Consider the following 23,380-nt stretch of genomic DNA (forward strand, 5'->3'; position numbering starts at 1 on the left):
TGTATTTTTAAGTAAATGTGTTTTTCGTTTTATTTTTTATTTTTTGTAAAGCACATTGGACAACCATGGGTTGTAATTAATGGTGCTATATAAATAAATCTGCCATTGCCAACATACAGAATTAACGATTATTCATACAAAAAAAAAATTGTTCCTCTTTTAGTTTCTTAGTCTTAAAAAACTGGCTTTTTAATATTAATGTGCTCACGCTGACGTCGTTGGCTGACTACCCAATGGCTCGGCTCGGCTCATGAATATTAATCAGCACGCCTTCGCCGTGGTAGCGTCGGCGGATTCGCAGACCGGCCGCTGGCGGACACAAGCTGTGCAGGTCTCCGCAATGCCAGTCGGATCTTAAGCCGCCCGGTTCACCCCGTGAAAGGTCAAAAGAGCCCTGTTCCCACCTCAGCCACAGACTCTCGGTCCCAAACCGGCAGGAGCAACAACAGCAGACATCGTTCAGCTGGAGTAAAGCGCGTCCTCCGGTGCAGCGCAGCTAGAAGAGGAGTGCTGTATCCCAAGAACTGCAGCGCCGCGTGAAGTGTGTTTAGACGGGGAAAATGTCATTGTCTGGGAAAGAAAACAACACTACCCCTCATGCCAATTACGTGGGACCGTACCGCTTAGAAAAGACCCTCGGGAAGGGACAGACAGGTTTGTGCTTTCAGGCATTTCAGCTGCATCATGCACCGCGTTACTGATCTCCATCAGAGAGAGCAGCCCGAGTCCGGAGGCTGATATTGTGCGTTGTGTTGCGTAATGCTGTTTGGATGCATGTGGCATTGATTTGTTTCGGTGTTCAGTAACAAACTGCCTCTGCATCCTTCTTCTTCATCTTCATCTTCATCTTCTTCTTCAGCTCGGGTGTGTTGCGTGCAGCGCGGGGTCTGAATGCGCGCTTATGAACTTGTCCGCTCGAGTTTTGAATCATGCGTTCATGCATTTATTCAGAAATGAGAAGAACTAGGCTAAAGTTACCTGTGAGAGCTTGAACTTTTCTAAGAATGAGCTGCAGGCGGGGTCACACCTTCAGCGTGCGGTTTACAGGTGTGTGATGCCCGTATCTGATCGGGTCACACATTACTGCCACACTTTTTGGATTTCCAGATGTAGTTATATATATATATATATATATATATATATATATAGACATATTTGAGATTTTGAACTATTTGCAAGTGTAGCTAGTATTTAAAAAAAATAAAAAATAAAATTATGTACATAAGTAAATATGTAATATTTCTATTTATTTGTGTATTTATATATTACTCAAAACAACAACAACAAAAAAATATATATATAATAAAAAATTTGTGCAATATTGCATATAAACAGTAGGTGTTTTGTAAATGTGAAGTGAGCATGTGTCGGGGTGGCAGTAGGAACCACCAAATCTCTGCGAGGAGCAAGTGATGCAACACTTTATTGCTGTTTCGGCCCATCTGCCGTCTCCGAATATTACAATAGCAGTGATTTCCTACAACCTCTCCACCAGAAGATGCTAGTGCATGCTTTCAGGAAGATGATTGTGCTGATTTATGAGTTGACTGTCTGTTCCTCTTAGATAGGAGCTGACAAAAGGATGATTGGTTGGATTTTATACGTGGTCTGATCGCTTAAAAATTGGACCGTGGTGGTTTGATCAGTGGCGTTTGTCGTTCTGCTATTCATGGGAACGTGAGATTGTATGTTTTCTGATTATGCAGTAAGGTCATACTGAAGGCAGAGCCTTTCATTGCATTTATTAGTTCAATTCATTGATCTTTTCAGGTCAGTAACAAGCATTTAGTCACTTTAGCCACATTAAAATGTATGAATTGCACTGCGTTAGAGACAATACAAACGCTTATATGTGACCCTGGACCACAAAACCAGTCATAAGGGTCATTTTTTAAAAATGGAGATTTATACATCATCTGAAAGCTGAATAAATAAGCTTTCCATTGATGTATGGTTTGTTAGGATAGGACAATATTTGGCTGAGATACAACTATTTGAACATCTGGAATCTGAGGGTGCAAAAAAATCTAAATATTGAGAAAATCATCTTTAAAGTTGTCCAAATGAAGTTCTTAGCAATGCATATTACTAATCAAAAATTACGTTTTGATATATTTACAGTAGGAAATTTACAAAATATCTTCATGGAACATGATCTTTACTTAATATGCTAATGATTTTTGGCATAAAAGAAAAATCTATCATTTTGACCCATACAATGTATTTTTGGCTATTGCTGCAAATATACCCCAGCGACTTAACACTGCTTTTGTGCTCCAGGGTCACATATTAGAGTTTGCACGAGCACTCTGTTAAACAAAACGTTTTAAAACAATGAAATAATAGATAAACTAAAAACTTTTGACTCTCTGTGGTTGAACTTCATACATCCACTAAAAATGACCACGGTGATTGAAAGACGTTACAGATATGGCTCAGTAAAGCGAAGTTAGTTCTGAGAAAAGTGATGTTTTCGTAACTTTTCACAATAAGGTTCTATGTTTTAACATTAGTTAGTTAAACGAAGAAAAAGATTTAAAAAAAAATCAGAAGTAGTATTTGTTAATATTATTTAGGCTAACGTGAACTAAGAATGGACAGCTGATTTACAAAGATAAATAAATACTGTAACAAATGTATTGCTCTTTTAAATTTTTTTTGTTTTTTTTGTTAATTGTAGTTTCTGCATTAGAGCAATTGTTCAACCAATATTAAAATTTGCAGATTTTTTTTTATTTCATCCTCAGATCTGTAGATAAGTTTGTTTTTTCATCAGATTTGGAGAAATGTAGCATCGCATCACTTGCTCACCAATGGGTCCTCTGCAGTGAATGGGTGCCGTCAGAATTAGAGTCCAAACAGCTGATAAAAACATCCACAAGTAACTCCAGTCCATCAATGAATGGAAGTGAAAAGCTGCGTGTTTTTTTAAGAAAAAGAAAATCCAATGTTTTAACTTCAAACCATTGCTTCCAGCTAAAATACTCTAATCTATAAAGTCTATAATCCATAAGAACGCTTCCTTCAGTGAGAAAGTCCATCTCCTGTTGTCCTCTCACATCAAAATCCAGCCACATATTTATTTAGAGCTGCTTTGGCTTGGAAACAGTGCTTGATCTGTGCAGATTTCTCTCCTGATTCAGACGAGACGACTTTTTGGATTGTTATATTATAGACAGAGGACTTGTATTTTAGCCAGAAGCAACAGTTTGAAGTTAAAACGTCTTAATGATTGATTTGTTTCTTACAAACATGCAGCTTTTGGCTTCACAAGACATTAACTGCTGGACTGGAGTTACTTGTGGATTATTGTGATGTTTTTATCAGCTGTTTGGACTCTCATTCTGACGGCACCCATTCAATGCAGAGCATCCTTTGGTGAACAAGTGATGCAATGCTACATTTCTCCAAATCTGATGAAGAAACAAACTCATCTACATCTCGGATGGCCTGAGGGTGAACCATTTCTTTTAATAATGGGGGAAAATGTTACAATACAATGACATTCAGAACTTCGAAAGTGTCCAAGCATCTTTGAGCCACTGTAAACCGATCTCCGTTTCGCTCACAGGAATCAGCTTGTTCCTCATAGATCACACAGTATATGTCAACTACCGCTTTCCTTTGTGTTAGTCTGCCTGTCTGCCTAATCAGATCAGCACCACAGGCATCTGACTGTTACCATTATGCCTTTTTCCTCTTAGTCCTGCTTCACTCACTATCCAGGAATCCTCCTGATGCCAGCTCTGTGTGTTCTTTCTAGTGTAAGGCCTGGGCGGATCTATGCCATGTTCATTATGTGATTAGGACCCGACACAGACACACGTGTGTTTGTAATTCCTCGTCTTTCACCGAGGGAGGGAGGAGGTGAAGTAAAGCTGAATTTCTGAAGTGAGAAGAGCCTCTGGTTTCTTGTTGCTAAGGAGTTCCTCAGTCTGAGTGAAAAATGCTGGTTTAAGGTTGCGGCGGCGGCTTAGTTTAACTGCAGCTTTAATTGCATAATTTCATATCTGCTGCTGTTGTGTAAAGACTGGGGGTGGAATCGTGTGATTTGCTACAAGTATTATATTTCCTCTTCCCTTCGCTGATCTAACACAGGACGCTTGCAGGAGGTTTCTGGAAGATGCTTATCGAGAGCTGTTGACTGTGTATGAATGAATGGACGGCAAACCTGGACATGCTCAGATTGTGTCTGTGTGTGTTTAAAAAAAAAAAATTTAATATCTAATATTAATAGTAAATTTAATGAAATATTTAATTTAGAATATTTTTGGAATATTTTACTATTTTATTTGTTTGTATTTTTGAACTAATATTAATAATCCAGAACAAATATGTTCAAAATATTTTGCTGATCATCTGAGAACTCCATCTGTGAACATATTCAATCATTCAGGACTTTGTAAATATCTTGTATAATAAATAGGCCTATCTATAATTTATTTGTAAGATTTGTACAATAAAATTTTTTTTGCATTTAATATCTAATAATTATAATTTGTTTAAATATATTTTATATAATTTGCAATATTTTGTGTTTTTATGATATTTTTTTGTATCTTGCTCAATTTATATATATTTTATACATGTGCATGTTTGTGTTTTTTTTATATGTGTGCGTTTGTTTGATGGTTTGCTGATATTTAGTAGGGCTGGGTAAAAAATATAGATATCTCGATATTAATCGATTCTCATTTTTACGGAACGATATCGATTCTTAAATCCCAAGACTCGATTAGTCTAGCCTGTTTTCAGTTAATGGACTGAACGTTGAAGGGTACTTCCCATCCAATAAATCGCAATAAACATTGTGTTTTGGTACTTTTAATATGAAACAAATCTCAGATTTCAAATTCTGTCCATTGTAATGTTCAAAATATTTTGCTGATCATCTGAGAACTCCATCTGTGAACATATTCAATCATTCAGGACTTTGTAAATATCTTGTATAATAAATAGGCCTATCTATAATTTATTTGTAAGATTTGTACAATAAAATTTTTTTTGCATTTAATATCTAATAATTATAATTTGTTTAAATATATTTTATATAATTTGCAATATTTTGTGTTTTTATGATATTTTTTTGTATCTTGCTCAATTTATATATATTTTATACATGTGCATGTTTGTGTTTTTTTTATATGTGTGCGTTTGTTTGATGGTTTGCTGATATTTAGTAGGGCTGGGTAAAAAATATAGATATCTCGATATTAATCGATTCTCATTTTTACGGAACGATATCGATTCTTAAATCCCAAGATTCGATTAGTCTAGCCTGTTTTCAGTTAATGGACTGAACGTTGAAGGGTACTTCCCATCCAATAAATCGCAATAAACATTGTGTTTTGGTACTTTTAATATGAAACAAATCTCAGATTTCAAATTCTGTCCATTGTAATGCAGTATTTAAACAATAAATGCAATTTTGGCACTGTTTAATGTGGAGTGACAGATCGCTGTAACACCTCAGTTCAACAGCGCGAGGCGCACATGAACTGATCGTCTCCTCCACATTAATACCAGCTTCAGCTCAAAATAAACATGACTAAACATCCGAAGGTAAGTTAAAAGAAAGAGTACAACTTTACAATCTGTATCCTGTCTCATGTAATCTCTCAATCAGTGTTTATTTTTAATTTATGTTTGAATAAATCCATCAAGTTTTTATGATAGCCACCATTTAAATGTTTTTATATATAAAAAACTAATAGAAGTAGAAATATTATGTAACTGTAACTTTATTATTGTAAAAACGTCATTAATTTTAACCTTCAATATTATAGTAATTTGCATCACATGACCCCTTTAATATTTTGTTTTCTTATAACAAGACACTACAGGTGAATGGGATGAAATGGTATCTAATAGATATCACCATACTTCCCCAGGTGATTAATCACAATACAATAAACAGTGGCTTTGTAATAATGTAAATTTTCTGAAATGTTACAGAATGTTTGCATATGCAGATGAGGTGGAATGCAATTCCAAACATAGACCATTTCTACATTGCAAGTGAACAACAGCTTGATCGATTATAATGAGCTGATCACAAGCTCTCCAGCAAAAGTGCCCTTGTGCCTAATGTAGCAAATGCGGAAAAATAAATGGCAGGCTAATCACAAGCCTGTTTCTGACCTGCAGCGAGTGAATGAGTGTTTATTTGCCCGTGGCATGATTGTGTAGAGGTGAAAATTCAGCTGAGATCTCACAAAACTGATTTTCCATCACTCAGAGAATGAGTGTAAACTGTCGACGGTATATTGATGTTTTTGTCATAGCTGTGATAGCCGTGTTTTTCTGATAGTTATGATAGCTATAAAGAACCGTTTGTCAGGATTTTAAACGTTTATGCCAAACAAAACAACAGTTCTCCTAAAAATGAAAATCTGAAGCTTTGTGTACAATGGAAGTGGATGGGGACTGGAGCTTCCGGGCTCCGAAAAGCACCATAAAATTGTCCATATGACTTGTGCACTGCGTTCCAAGTCTGTTGTGTGTTTGGGTGAAGAAATAAACTCATACAGGCTTCGAATGAGCAGATGGCTGATTTTTTTATTTTAGGTGCGCCGTCCCTTTAAATGTGCCTTTCGTTTAGTGCAGTAGGGCTTGTTGGGCAGGTTTTATTGAGTTCTGTTTGCAGTGTAACCCGGCGTATCGGAGGCTGCTGTTTCGTCGTCAGGTTTTTGACGAGTGGAAAAGCCCTGAAATTGTCACCGAGTGATGGCGCCGCTACGCTCAATTTTCCTTCAATTCCAAACGCTATCAGAGATTTTCTGTTTTCTTGGTCTCCCGTCGACTGTTGGTCTGATACGCATCTGTGCTGTCTCTGTTTACATGCACCATACATTGATAAACAACATAATCAGGCTCGCTGTGTGCCGTTTAACGTGGAATTGTGTTATTTTGATTGATTCTGAAATGCTCAAACATACTTTCGTAGCAAACTCTCTCCGTTCCTGTGATATGATGAAATAAAATAAGCATCCACTGCTGTTCAAAAGTTTGTGATCAGTGCAATTTCTTTTAAGAAATTAATACTTTGTCAACAAGGATGCATTAAATTGACCTAAAGTGACAGTAAAGACATTTATAATGTTATAGAAGATTTCTTTTTCAAATAAATGCTGTCGTTTTGAACTTTCTGTTCATCAAAGGATCCTCAAAAATAAAGGTTTCCTCAAAAATTTCAACATTAATATTTTTTTCAACATTGATAATAATCAGAAATGTTTCTTGAGCAGCAAATCAGAATATTATACTGATTTCTGAAGATCATGTGACACTGAAGATTCATGATGCTGAAAATTCAGCTGCGCATCACAGGAATAAATTACATTTTACAATATATTCAGATAGACAACACTTATTTTAAATTGTAATAATATTTCACAATATTACTGATTTGACTGTGTTTTTTATGAAATATGTACAGCCTTGATACGCTTAAGAATCTTCTTTCAAAATTTTTTAAAAAGCTCTTACAGACCCCAGACTTTTGAACAGTAGCTGCAGTTGAATTAATTATAAATAGCCTTAGATTTAATTTAATTGTTAATACATGTATTCAATTAAAAAATGCATGGACCTTAATAAAATAACCATAATTTACAAATACAACCAACATTATATTTTAAGTAGCTAATTTATCCATTTTTAAAAAAACTTTTTCGTTTAAAAATGAACAAAACTGCTGTTTTGTTGAGCAAAATTATGAATCTGTGGCTCCAGGGAAGAATGAATATTTTAATTGTATTGCTGAAGTGCAATTGTTCTTGAATTTACGAACAATTGTTCAAGAACAGGAAGCAATTGCTTTGTATCGTCCTCATCCGTTGATTTGCTTGATCTGTGGCTCTGGGTTTATTTACGCAGGATTTAAGATTTCTAACAGCTGCTTATTTTGTGATCACATAGTCAGGTGTTACAGTGGGTATAGAGTGGCCTGGAGAGTTCTTAGACTTTATTTTGTGCTCTTTTGTGAACAGTCAGCGGCTGTGTTGGGAATGGAGCACTAGCTTACTACTTACCAAATACTGCACAATAGTGGAGGCCAGGGCAAGTTCTCACTTATTTTTTATACTCCAGTGAATACCTCTCAGTTTCTGTATAGACATATACTCCTAAGTATCTTTTTTGTTGTTGAAGATTTTAAATCAATATTGACCAAAAAATTAAATTCAGTTAATTGAAAACTTTGTGACAACGTGCCCCAATAAGTTGTCGCAATGGAACATGCCACAGAACATACTATTATGGACTTCAAAGTAAATTACAATTATGAAACACACAAAATAATGAATAAAACACCAAACATGTAAAATATACTACTCAGAAACACATGAAACATGGTTTAGGCCAACACATATTGTAATTAGAACATTCATAACATTTTAAAATGCGTGACAACTTGCACTGACTTGACGTTTATGGAAAATGTTCTTGTCCTGCAAACATAGTTGAACCTTTTGGTGAACATCTGACTTCAAAGCTGCCTTTTAACATGCATAACCACTGCTAGAAGAAGTAAATATTGTAATTTTGACTTAAAATAGTCAAAAACGTACACTGCAAAAAAGGGGTTTTCAAATGTGTAAATAAAGCAAAGGTTGGAGTGCAAGACAATACCATTTCAGTCTTTCTAAATCAAAATGTCATGTTTAATTTAATGCGTTACTTGCCATTTCTTAAATTTTTTGTGAAACGTATAGCCATTTCTGAGTGAAAATAGTTTAAAAATGTCCTGCATTTTTTTTTTCAGTGAAGTCACTGAAATATTCTGACAGCTTTCCTCTGTGACAACTTGCCCCAGTGTCTCCTCCAGTATATAAAGTATACTGCCTAATGCTTTTTTTACATTGACATTTTTAAAAGTTGTACATTTTTTAAACCGTGAGATTAGAACTTTTGGCACTCTGAACAAATAACTAATAATAAAAAAAAGATATCATACCTGCTGTTACTTATGTTTTATTTGTCACACAGGAAATAAAAGGTCAATTCGAATGCATTGCATTGCTGAATATTAGTCTTACTGCACATGATGGGAGAAGTTTATTCTCTTATTCTCATTTTTATTCAACTTGCTCTGCCTCTGAAACAACTTTTCTTTTCAGTGACATCATCAAGACCTCATTTTTAGCCCCTCCCCCCAAAACTGTCCCGTAAAGGTACTTTTCACAATCAATTTTTGATGGATAAAATCAAGTTTTCTCATTAAATAGTCTTCCTCTAAAATACATTGCATTGTGTTTTGTTGTTTATCGGATATGATGGTGATGAGTATTGGAAAATTGAGCAGAGGGAAGAAAATGGATACATCTAAAGCTGATTGGTTGAATTTAATACAGATTCCTGTTTATCTTCAGACAACACAAGTAGGTTTTGCATAGGTTTATCTGGAGCAGTTGCTTGAACAACATACACACTGATGACTAACACCGATCTCTCGCTAATGTGTGACATGCGTTGCTATGGCAACGGCACACTCGTGTGTCTTATTTTTCTCTAGCATGTGTTTTTTGAGCAGCGCTTCCCCGCGGTCCAGAATCACCCGTAACAGGGTGGAATAGAGCGATTCACTGAGGTTTTTAATAATTTCATACACGGCGATTAAATCTGGCTGGCCACTAATGGGATTCTCTCAGTAGGGTGCGCGGACCTCTCCCACATAATAACATTCAATTACTACAACCTCTCTCTCGCGCGTTCCCCTCGAGCTCCCTCTGCTACACCAGCGCCTCACACTGCAGGACTAGGTCTTGTGTGCTTGCAGGTTTTTGGGTGGTTTTAAATGTTATTTTTTCAAATAAAATTGAATTGGTGTTATTGCATATGATGGGTGTAGGTTATTCTCGAGACAAATTGTTCGTTTTTTTGTAATGTTTTTGTAAAAATGTAATAAGTTGCGCTGCATCTGAAACAACTTTTCTTTTCAGTGACATCATCTAGAACTCATTTTTAGCCCCTCCCCCCAAACTTTACACAATCCGATCCATTCTTAATGGGTTAAATTAAGTCCTGCCCAACTTTTTTTCCTCATTAAACATTGTTTTACTGTAAAATACATCACATTACAGAAGTAAAAAATGGGTTGTAAATTTTATTTGTGCACCTCCAAAAGCATGTTAAGAACACATTTCACCACAAAGATACAATAAATATTATTCTTTGCACAAAGATAACTGTAGTATGGCCAGGTTTTTTTTTTAGTTTTGTTTAATTTAATACAGTTTTTACTAGTTTTTTGAGATTACAGTAATGAGAGTGGGTTTTATTGCATTATGGTAATGAGGAATTACCAAAATTACAAGAAGACAAAAATAAATTATTTTTTGCACACAGAAATTTAAACCTCATAAATGTAATATGCCTGACTTTTTATTTTTTATTTTTTTTTATTGTCATGAAAACACTGTCACAATATCACAAATAGAGTTGAACAGAGGCAGAACATTTTCACTAAATTTTGGAAACATTCCAGGATTTTTTGGAAACTTTTTTTAATGGAAATTTTCCATCACTTTGCAACCCTAATCATAAATAATTTAACCACAAAATTACATGAAAACTAAAATAAATAAATGTATTATTATTATTATTAATTATTATTATTTTGCGCAAGGAAAATGAAGTATCATTACCGTAATGTGTAGTATGTTTGATTTTATTTTTTATAGTGCATTTTTAATACATTTTCTTTTCATATTACGGCAATGAGGAATCTGAGAAAATGCACACCATTTTCATGAAAGTTATGTCACAATGTCACAAAAAATATAACCACAAAATTACAAAAAGACAAATGTTATTCTTTGAAGCTTCATTACTGTAATGCGTCTGGGTGAAAAAAGTGCAACAAATACCACATTGTATATTATATTATATTATATTATTCAAATTTTTTAAATAATGAAAATATATATTTTTCCCATTACGGTAATGAGGAATGGAAGGCGGGGGGGGGGGGTACTTCACTGTCATAATGTCATAATACAACAAATGTTAATTGATCCTAAATATAGGCTTAATTTTCTTTAGGCAAAATGTAATTTTTTTTATTCCTTTCTTTTGATTTTGGGGTAAAATTTGACCCACTCATGTTCTTGCCAAGCTTTGTGAGATTCGGCCAGCTAGTCTGCGATTAATAAATTGTGCTCTATAATGACAACAACATGACAGAAAACACGAAAGCCTGTGTTTAAATGTGTGCGGGGCGATGAGCTTCTGTCTTGTAATGTGTACGATGAGGCTTTACTGGCTATTAGATGGGTCGGCCTCATTAAATGAGAAAACACTAGCGTCAGTGTTAATGACACACACACACACACACACACACACACACACAGGTTTGTTTTTGTGAAAAGTGGGGACATCCCATAGGCGTAATGGTTTTTATACTCTACAGACCGTATATTCTATTGCCCTACACCAACCCTACCCCTAAACCTACCCCTCACAGGAAACGTTGTGCTATTTCAGATTTTCAATACACTCCATTCTGTGTGATTTATAAGCGTTTTGAAAAGTGGGGACATGGGGTAATGTCCTGAAAAGTCACCTTCTCCTTGTAATACCTGTCATACCTTTGTTATTATACAAATTTATGTCCTCATTTGTCACAAAAACACACACACAGACACACACACACACACACGCACGCACGCGCACAATTCAGTGACTCATCCGCTTCAAATTGCACAGCATCCAGACCATAAAATATATCCAACAGTTTAAATGTTTACTTTGAGTCTTTGTGTAAAAAGGGCCATTTAAGGCCCAAATTGGCTTCGCAGAGAACATCTAATGGTGGTTTTTATGGAAATGCAGTAATTGCATGTAAAAGCTGCTCTCTCAGTTCGCTATTTTGATACAAGTTACGTAGAAGTTTGGAAAATAGAGATTGCAGTCATTTCGTGTCATTTAGGTTGTATTTGTTGAAAGACTTCCAACTGTGTCTTTAAACAACAGTAAACTGAGGCATTGCATCTTTATAGTATTACATAAAGATTAATAGCATACAGTTAAATTCAATAAAATTCCTGATTTTGTGCAATGCTGGGCTCTAAAAAGCACTTAAAACAAGTATTAGTATTAATATAGTAATTCATATTTCATATTAATATTAAGAATTCATATTTCAGAACAAATCCTTAACGAATGACTTTCCTCTAGTATTTCTAAATGATTTACTATTGGTAAGGCCACAGTTTATGCGTATGCACACACACACACGCACACACACACACATATATATATATTAAAAATAATAGTAGTGAGAATAAATTGATTTCTACACACACACTCACAAATGTTTAAGTATGTTTTTTTTCTTTTTATATGTATGTTCTTGGTTTTGTGCCTTTTGTTAAAGATCATTATTTTGTGTATTTGGTGTAACAGAATATGTTGACATGCTTTAATGTTAAAAAAACACATTATTTTTCAAATACTGTACATTATTGTAGGTCCTCTATGCCCCGCCTCTCTCAAACGCTTCGTTTTCTACAAAGCCCCTCCTTCCGACAAGCGCAGTCTGCTCTGATTGGCCAGCTGACCCAGTGCATTGTGATTGGCCAAACACCGCAAGCACTCATCGGAAATGTAACGCCCCTTACCATAATCGCGAGCTTCATCTTTCAAAATAAATGTAAAGACAGAGCCCGAAAGGGGAACAGAGTCGTGTGACAGACACAGTGATGAAGCTGGTATGTGTGTGCAGTACACAAGCCACGGTTAAGACAGCTGACTCCACTGTGATATTACCCCTCTCTCTCTCGCTCTCTCTCGCTCTCTCTCTCTCACACACACACGCACGCACACCCACACACACATGATGCGCAAAACTCCGCATTTGAACAGTCAATAGCAAATACTTAAACTAATAACAAAACAGTAGCTGATTCAGAAGCGCCAGATTGTCATAGCAAAGTCAGAATGACCTCCTCTCCTAGGTTCACGAAACGGTCGTCCATAAAATGCATTGCTGTTCTGTTGTAAGTCATCTTAAAGATTCCTATATGCATCTTCTTCTGGAAGGCCAAATAAAGTGCTTTTGCTTTCGCCTAGAAACACACAGCGTCTCCCTGACATGCTGCTTCAACACTAACTGCGGTTACTGAAACCACGCCTTCTTTCTTTGCGTGAACATTTGGGCCGCATTATGCAAATATTTCCACATAGTGAGGTAGATATGTGGGGGCGTGTTAGAACGAGCCGTTTTAGGGGGGCGTGGCAGAGTCTTAACTTTGATAAAGAATATCTCTTTGGTTTTGAGACTTTAGTCTTTGCAACTTCAGGGATCTTATCTATGCACAATCAGCTTGTAACACTCCAAAGAGAAAGGAAAACTTGAAATCGCATCATATGACCCCTTTAAGCATTTCTTTACGTGGTGTCAAGATTTTACCTTCTTTCACTGACATCCAAGCTACAGAGCTGAATACATCAAGTGCTTGAAAGTAGCCGAGTGCTATTAAGAGCCCTCGACCCCTCGACCCTTGACACGTCATTTCGGTCAAACACTTTGTGATACGTAGGTGTAAGCCTATATAAGTTACCGTTCTGACTCACAGCACTTGATTTTTCCTGTCATTCTCTGCTGGTTTAACGGTCGAGACCTTTGCTGTACAAACCGCCGGCGGTGAATATTCATCCATAAATCACAGGACAAATGTCACCTTCATGATGGTCTTAATGGACTGTGAGAGTTGAACAGCACTGAACTTTACTTTCCCTCTCGTACTGAAAAACTTGGCCAATAAATGTAATAGTATCTTGGGAATGTTGGACTATTTCTGTTGAGACAGTCTGGTAAGATTTTTGTTATGTGTTGAATCAGGAGTGCTTGTGTGCACTCGTTTTTTCGCAGGTTTTACACATAAATATTTATTAAAATAATAGCATAATGAAACATAAAACAGAATATTTTAGTAATATTGATTTGTTAAACCCGTTTAAGTTTTAACTCGGACCCCTGCAAAGCCTCGACGACTACATTTCACGACGGAAAGTGGCAAAGAATTGGTGAAATGGAAAGTGTCCACCTGTTTCCACACATTCATTAATATTGTCTCTGCGGACGGCTGAGATTTATTGCGAAGGGCTGAGAGTTTTAATCAACTGGCCGCGTCCTCAGGAGCTGCTGGGAGGCCGATAATCACCTTCAGTCTCGTAATACCCCCCTGAGTGCCCTCAGCGCCGTTACTGCTCCTCGCTCCGCTCAGAAACACTCAAACCTGCCGTAAAAGCCAAGAGCTGCTACTAAACGGCGAGAAGAAGGACATAATGAGCATATTGACGCATTTGTGATGGCCATAAATAACTTAAGAACGATTAGGCTAACTTTCAGAAATACCCATCTGTTTAGTTTCCTCACAGTTTCCTTAGACTTGCACTTGGTACATCGTAAAGAATGGTTTTTCGAAGTTGTAAATGAAACAAATATTATTGAAGTATGTTTTACAATAAAATAGCATTTCGGTCTTTCTACTTCAAAATTTCACATTTAATGCATTACTTGCTGTTTATTTGCGAAATTTTATGTCAATTTCTAAGTGAAAATTTTTTGAAGTAAACCGTTTTTGGTGTCTGCCCACACTTCGGGTTGGCTCCGCCCATACTCTAATCTCATTGGTCCAGATTCTTGCCCTACAAAACTATAAATTAAACCTCACACTTGATTGGCTGTTATTTTGTGGCTTCGCACAGAATTTTACTTTCCCTGAAAAGTGACAAGTAAGTAAACGCTTGAAGCTGTGTGTTATAGTTAGCATTAACGCTGTGCTAATGTACGGTTATGTTGCCGTTATGTTTTCTCACACAATTTTTTTTTGAAGTAAACCGTTTTTGGTGTCTGCCCACACTTCGGGTTGGCTCCGCCCATACTCTAATCTCATTGGTCCAGATTCTTGCCCTACAAAACTATAAATTAAACCTCACACTTGAGGCTGTTATTTTGTGGCTTCGCACAGAATTTTACTTTCCCTGAAAAGTGACAAGTAAGTAAACGCTTGAAGCTGTGTGTTATAGTTAGCATTAACGCTGTGCTAATGTACGGTTATGTTGCCGTTATGTTTTCTCACACAATTACTGTTACTATCGTAAACTAAAACCAAAACCATAAACATTTTCGTTACTTGAAGTAAAATGAACAAGAACTGAAATAAAATGAAATAGAAAAAAATAACTTTTAAATTACTTTTATAAATCGTCAAAGCAACATTTCTCATTTTCGTTAAGTTTAAGTTTGAAATACAAAAATAACTAAAATTAAATAAAGTAAAATTAATAAATACTGTGATATGTAAAAAACATATGCCAGGCATATGTTAACATACGCAAGTGTTTTTTACTAGTTTCAACCCGACGCAGTTATCATTTTCACGTCCTTCGCCACGTTGTTTAAATAGCAAATGCATTTGCGCCCATTTGTGCGCCCATGGGCGTGCTGGTCTGAAAACGAGGTGTGTTCAGCCGCATTGCTATTTTGAGACAACTGAAATAGACTGCGCCATTGACCAACTAAAACCTGTTCTAAAGTCAATGGCACAGTAGTTTTTTTAATTTAAAGAGCGTGTTAGTATAGGCGGGTTCACAACGCGTTGCACGCTCTGCTTATTACACACATAGCGACAACCCTTTTAGACCATGCGCCGGGCGCGCTGACCATTTTTCCCGTCGTTAAATTAGCAAAAGTGGATTCGGACACGCCCTGAGTACACCTGCACCATGCGCTTTAGACCATGTGCTTAGATCGTTAAAATAGGGCCCTTACAGTGAAAACAGAAAATATAAAAATAAAATCCAATTTAAAATATTAACAAATACATTAGCACTAATTTAGACCAATATTTAATGTTTTTGTAGAGTTCAGTTAATAAAGTAAGCCACCTAAATAAGCGGAAACTCTGAGGATAACATTGAAGAGAAGCTAAGAGACGCCATACTGGATTTAGCAGTGTCATTTCTGTAGCACTAGCGTCACCAAACACGTTTCCCAACAATCCTCACATTGGCTGGTCAGAAGGAAAGTCCCGCCCCCGAAGTCACGCCATTGGTTGAGCCAGTGTTGCTATGTCATGTTTTGCTAATAAACAGAGTTTGTTTTGGTAGCATCAGAGTCGCAGTGGTTACACTTTTTGGAGAAACAACCTCCGAATAGCTTACATGTAGTTGTTTCTTCATATTAATTTGGGAATCTTTAACGTTAAGACTGAGAGCAGCAAATGAGCTTCTTCTAAGCGTGACGCTAACGAGCTTCAACTCCTGTTTTCCGTCTCTCCATCTTTGTCGAGTTTTGCGCTTATGTCACCGCAGAAATATCGAGAGGCAGCAATGCAAAAATTCTCTTTGAAATGGAGACTAAAGCCCTCGTTCCTCTCCAGCCCGAGGGCTCGTATCCTCACATGCTCCGTCAAAGCTAAGCGCATCAATCCCGTTTGCTTGTAGTTATCTAGAGGGAAGCCAAGCGGCTTCAAAGCTCAGTTCCTTCGCCTCCTAATAAAGAAAGAGACGGATGCTTCTCCAGTCATTACTCAGCACAGCTCACGCTTTCCCGCTGATCTGAGCCAGTGGTCAAAGAGCGAATGAAGTTCTGAGGTGAAAACAGATGCTGTTTATTCACACTGTGCAGGTTTTGGAAATACAATTACATCACAGTCATTTCGTGTGTTTTACAAGTAGTAGCAGGAATTCGGTTCGATTTTATGACAAGGTAAAGTTAGTTCAGGTTGTAAATCTCATGTGGAGTGACTTGGTGGTGAAAAACTGGTATTTACTGTATGAATTACAGTATGGATTTTTATTTATTTTATTTATGAATTTATTATTATTATTATTATCATTACTACTACTACTACTACTACTAATAATAAAATAAATGAAAATAGTTATTTTAAATATATTTTAATATTATTATTTATTGTTGTTATTTGTTTTATATTTACAACAACAACAACAACAATAATAGTAATAATAAACAATAATAATAATTAATTGTTGTTGTAATTTTATTTATTTATATTTATTTTGTATTTATGAAACAACAACAATGCTAATAATACATTTTATTATTATTATTATTATTATTATATGTAAATACAAAACATAACTATAATAATAATAATAAAGTGTAAAAATAATTAATATATTAAAAAATAATATTTTATTGTATTGATTAATGAATTTATTATTAATAATAATAATGATAATAATAAATATAAATAAATTTTTTATATATATATATATATAGTTTTTATATTACACTATTATTTTTATTGTTGTTATTTGTTTTGTATTTATATAATCATTCAATCAATCAATAAATAAACATACAAACAAAAGTATACTGGCTTCTCTCCGCTGGTAGCAGTGAGGCAGGTTTGTGAAGATCGTATCTGTTGCTGTAAGTACAGAAGAGGTTCTGATGTACAGATGCTGGAGGTTCTGTATGTTCTACCTGTTTCTATAGCGACTGCTGTGCAAACGTGCATGTTTCCTGAGGTTTGTGTTGCTCATTCAAGCCTCAGAGGGAAACACTGTCTGCTTTACACACTGTATTACCACCGGCGTGACCTGCTCGCCACAGAGACCCACAGAAATCAGCCCTGGACACTGGTGAAAACTGCACACACGCTTTATTTCTGATTCATGTTGACTGAAATAGAAAGAAAAAATAGTGCCACGCATTAAACGACAATAAAACTGGTAGGCTGTGCATTACTAATAGTTTACCAAAGTTAAATAAACCAACTTGAAAACGAGTTCAATTAAGTTCTTACAGGCTATTTTTTATTTTTTTCCCCTTTTCTTAATAGTAGATGCTGTTATTTGTGATTGCCTCATATATGTGAGGGTTTATATGGTTTACAGTCAGTAGAGTAGAGTCTTTTTCTCCTCCTGCGGCTCGAGAACGAGTCTTCAGAACGAGTTTGTGCCGCTGCAGACTCGCAGCTAAGGGTTAAACTGCATTTCTGCACAGCCTTTGATGTGCGAGTCTCTGAATTACCCGCTTTCTCTGGAAGAGAGAGAGGAAATGACATATAGAACGTGAAAACTCCATGACTGGCTTCCTCCATCCTCGCTATCTTTAGAGCAGACACCTGCTCGCCAGTTTCCTTTCTCGCTTTCACCTGCAAGTAAAGACTTGTACTGAGACTTTGCCCTGTTGCACTACAGCGGTTCTGTCTTGAGGAGTATTTTTGTGGTAGTGAAATGCTGTGATGTTCTCGACATGAAGCTGCTCCACAGTCGACCCTGAACATTTAATAAAACTAAACTGCAAAAATGGCTCATTCAGATGATCCTGATGTTTATGATGTCACATGAGCTCATTAACATATCTCCGCCCACATATGCATATCGTCACCTATTGGCTCGCCCTGAGCCAGTCAAAACATCATTTACATACATCATCATTTACATACATGTGTCTTAAAGGCGCAGTAGCAGAAACAGCTTCTTTAATCGTGAAGTTTCGCTAGACTTCACACTCCATTCACTCCTACTCATGTCAGTGCAGCAGACCTGAAACACAGACTTTAATTGTCATGAAAGCATATTTTCCCCTGAATAATGAGTGTTTTTGCCATTCTCATTATTCTCAACGGGGATTTTCCTTCAAATCAGTATAATTTAAAGGCAAAAATAATACCATGATGTATTAATACTTATATAAATATTAATTGAATATAGATTTTAAAAAATTATATTGTAATTTATTGTTGTTGTTGTTGTTATTATCATCATAATTATTTTAGTTATATTAATTTATTTGTATAAACTATAGTTGTTGTTGTTATTATAAATAAAATAAATAAATATTTAATTTTAAAATTTTTTATATATATAGTTTTTATATTACACTATTATTTTTATTGTTGTTATTTGTTTTGTATTTATATAATCATTCAATCAATCAATAAATAAACATACAAACAAAAGTATACTGGCTTCTCTCCGCTGGTAGCAGTGAGGCAGGTTTGTGAAGATCGTATCTGTTGCTGTAAGTACAGAAGAGGTTCTGATGTACAGATGCTGGAGGTTCTGTATGTTCTACCTGTTTCTATAGCGACTGCTGTGCAAACGTGCATGTTTCCTGAGGTTTGTGTTGCTCATTCAAGCCTCAGAGGGAAACACTGTCTGCTTTACACACTGTATTACCACCGGCGTGACCTGCTCGCCACAGAGACCCACAGAAATCAGCCCTGGACACTGGTGAAAACTGCACACACGCTTTATTTCTGATTCATGTTGACTGAAATAGAAAGAAAAAATAGTGCCACGCATTAAACGACAATAAAACTGGTAGGCTGTGCATTACTAATAGTTTACCAAAGTTAAATAAACCAACTTGAAAACGAGTTCAATTAAGTTCTTACAGGCTATTTTTTATTTTTTTCCCCTTTTCTTAATAGTAGATGCTGTTATTTGTGATTGCCTCATATATGTGAGGGTTTATATGGTTTACAGTCAGTAGAGTAGAGTCTTTTTCTCCTCCTGCGGCTCGAGAACGAGTCTTCAGAACGAGTTTGTGCCGCTGCAGACTCGCAGCTAAGGGTTAAACTGCATTTCTGCACAGCCTTTGATGTGCGAGTCTCTGAATTACCCGCTTTCTCTGGAAGAGAGAGAGGAAATGACATATAGAACGTGAAAACTCCATGACTGGCTTCCTCCATCCTCGCTATCTTTAGAGCAGACACCTGCTCGCCAGTTTCCTTTCTCGCTTTCACCTGCAAGTAAAGACTTGTACTGAGACTTTGCCCTGTTGCACTACAGCGGTTCTGTCTTGAGGAGTATTTTTGTGGTAGTGAAATGCTGTGATGTTCTCGACATGAAGCTGCTCCACAGTCGACCCTGAACATTTAATAAAACTAAACTGCAAAAATGGCTCATTCAGATGATCCTGATGTTTATGATGTCACATGAGCTCATTAACATATCTCCGCCCACATATGCATATCGTCACCTATTGGCTCGCCCTGAGCCAGTCAAAACATCATTTACATACATCATCATTTACATACATGTGTCTTAAAGGCGCAGTAGCAGAAACAGCTTCTTTAATCGTGAAGTTTCGCTAGACTTCACACTCCATTCACTCCTACTCATGTCAGTGCAGCAGACCTGAAACACAGACTTTAATTGTCATGAAAGCATATTTTCCCCTGAATAATGAGTGTTTTTGCCATTCTCATTATTCTCAACGGGGATTTTCCTTCAAATCAGTATAATTTAAAGGCAAAAATAATACCATGATGTATTAATACTTATATAAATATTAATTGAATATAGATTTTAAAAAATTATATTGTAATTTATTGTTGTTGTTGTTGTTATTATCATCATAATTATTTTAGTTATATACATTTATTTGTATAAACTATAGTTGTTGTTGTTATTATAAATAAAATAAATAAATATTTAATTTTAGTTTGTTTATTTTAAAGTAATTTATCAATATTATTATTTTGTTATATTTATTTTATAACAATACTTGCTGTTAATATTATAAATAAATACAATACAATAAGTTTATTTGTATAATAATAGTCAAATAATAATAATAAATTATTATTATTATTTGATTATTTTAAAGTAATTTATTAATATTATTATTCAGGGCTTAAAGTTCTCTGGCACCGTGCCGGATATCCGGCGTGCGGCGTTTGGCTGCGGGAAAAAAAAAAAGGCGTCCTACATTTAAAAACACTTGTTGATATCACGTTCGAGTCCGTGAGTTCGCCTACCAATGTATGAGAGGAACACAGCTTTCACTCTCATCCAAACTAACATCACTAGCCAATCAAACATTTTTGCTCTTATAAACACGAGACACGCATTAGCTGATGAATGGAAAAGAAGCCTGGGTCTCGAGCGCGACACATTGAAAAAGCTGCGAGGCGCAATGGTCAAAAGATTTCCATCTAGCGCCATATTTACATAGAAAAGCTATTAAAAAGCAGCGGAGCTTTGTAAACGGAAAGTTCTCTGGCACCGTGCCGGATATCCGGCGTGCGGCGTTTGGCTGCGGGAAAAAAAAAAAGGCGTCCTACATTTAAAAACACTTGTTGATATCACGTTCGAGTCCGTGAGTTCGCCTACCAATGTATGAGAGGAACACAGCTTTCACTCTCAACCAAACTAACATTACTAACCAATCAAACATTTTTGCTCTTATAAACACGAGACGCGCATTAGCTGATGAATGGAAAAGAAGCCTGGGTCTCGAGCGCAACACATTGAAAAAGCTGCGAGGCGCAATGGTCAAAAGATTTCCATCTAGTGCCATATTTACATAGAAAAACTATTAAAAAGCAGCTGAGCTTTGTAAACGGCTCAGAGTAATCACGTCATCTCCATAAGAATGATATGATTGCCAGAACGAATTTGCCTGTATTTTTGAAAAGGTCCTGTTCACACATGATCTCTTCATGGTAATTTACCAGTAAAGACTGTATGTGTGAAAGGGGCTAAACTCTTCCTCTGCATATGCGGTGAGTTTGGGTTGCTTAACGTTCATCTGGGAAAACTCACTTGATTTGTAACGTAAATCATTTAAACCTATGCCAACACCGGAGAATACATCAACATATTTATAAATTCTGACTTTGCATGTGGCCAAATATTACAATTAAATGGATTTAAACGTTGTTGAAATACATGAAACCTCACCAGGCCGTTGGCACCTTCTGCAGGTATTTGTTATAATATAGGCATATTACATTATGTATTTAATAATGTACAGTGTTGTACAGTGTTGTTAAATAAAACCATGTACTTGGTTTTGATACTTTATTTGAGGCCAATTATTATTGCCTCATCGTTACTTTATATATAAATATAGTCATATTAAAGCCTGTTTTCCACTTAGTTCTATTTGTATTACTACAAAACATCAGATTACTCACTTGTCAAAATAATCAGTAGATTACTTGATTAGCAAAATAATCACTAGTTAAGCACTAGATTAGTTAAAACATTTCAAAATACAACTGCATTGTTTTACTTTTTGTGATTAAAAGACAAATATTTTGTAAATTCTTAAAGTGTTAAAACATTGTCTCGTTCTAGTGAACCAAGTATCTGCGTTTTGTCTCACCTTGTGAGCTAAGTGTATTGTCACACCCCTAGTGTCTATGAGCGTGATAAAGCTTATAATTTTCCAAGTGTATGACATAGCTTTCATTCTTCAAGTCAATCATATATTCATGAAAAAAAAATCAGTTTGAATAAGGAAAGCGATAACTTTGCCATAGTATCCTTTCAAATGTTAAAGTTGCCACAGCCATTGCATTTTAGTCCTTGAAAACCAAAAAAGTAGTGCAAGTCCTTGAAAGTCCTGGAATTTTATTTTGCAGTATCTGTACGAACCCCGTTTAAGTTACCAGTTCTTGGACCATTTTAATGTTTTTGCTGTTGTTAACTGAACTGAACTGTAGTTTTCTGTAGTAAACTGTCTTTGTATATTTCCTATTTTATATTTATTTCCTAATATTTAATTTACCATTATTTCTTTTGAACAAAACAATTTCAGAAATGTCATGTTTTAGATTGTATGTAGTCTTGTACCCTGTCAAGGACAAAGATAACCAGCAAAACCTGATATCAAACGCATCCTAAATGTTACATGTGTTTGCACCATATTGTAGTGAGTAAACTTTCTTGGTATTGCTGTTTCAAATATCCCACCATAATCTGTAGTCTGAGCCTGTCAAGGGCTAATGGCAATGGCAGATACGTTACTAGTTGTTACACCAAATACACAAAATAATGATCTTTAAAAAAGCATCATATGACCCCTTTAAGCCCGTATTATTTCATTATATTTATTTTAGAATAATAGAATAATTGTTAATATTATAAATAAACACAATAAACTGTTTATTTGTATAATAATAATAATAATATTAATAATTATGATTTATTTATTGTTTTATATTTATTTTATTTTAAAATAATTTATTAATATTATTATTTTGTTATTTATTTTAGAATTAGAGTTGTAGTTGTTGTTGTTATTGTTATTATCATTATTATACATTTATTTTCTTTATTCTTTCTTGTATTTCTTTTCTTTCTTAAAAATTTGAGGTGAATGTTTTACTGAAATGTGTTCTTGACAGGTTTCATGAAATTTGATTTCTTAGAAAAGGTAAATTTCTTAGAAAAAAATACAGCAGAAGTGAGCCTCTACAAGTGTTAGCTACAAAAGTGTTCAGCAGTCTACAGTTTTACAGTGTTTTATGTCTCAGCAAACCAGACAGATACAAAACCGCAAGAAGATGCAGTACAAGAGAAAGACTGAAACAGACAGAGGGAGAGAGACATCAGACGTGGACAGAGGACAGTAACGCAGAAGGCCAGAGGAGCAGGGACT

The 23,380-nt window shown here is 35.6% G+C and overlaps 1 protein-coding gene across 1 annotated transcript in view; it reads left to right on the forward strand.

Moving 5' to 3' along the window:
• The first annotated feature begins 288 nt into the window (after positions 1-288).
• The window catches only part of brsk2a (BR serine/threonine kinase 2a), a 254,881-nt gene continuing 231,789 nt past the window's right edge, over positions 289-23,380 (forward strand). The window contains exon 1 of the mRNA XM_016247583.1: positions 289-654. Coding sequence (XP_016103069.1) covers positions 561-654 — 94 coding nt within the window. The 5' untranslated portion in view covers positions 289-560. The remainder of the gene's footprint in view (positions 655-23,380) is intronic.

This window comes from Sinocyclocheilus grahami, unplaced genomic scaffold (assembly GCF_001515645.1).
Source record: "Sinocyclocheilus grahami isolate Dianchi unplaced genomic scaffold, SAMN03320097.WGS_v1.1 scaffold843.1, whole genome shotgun sequence".
Taxonomy (NCBI): Eukaryota; Metazoa; Chordata; class Actinopteri; order Cypriniformes; family Cyprinidae; genus Sinocyclocheilus; species Sinocyclocheilus grahami.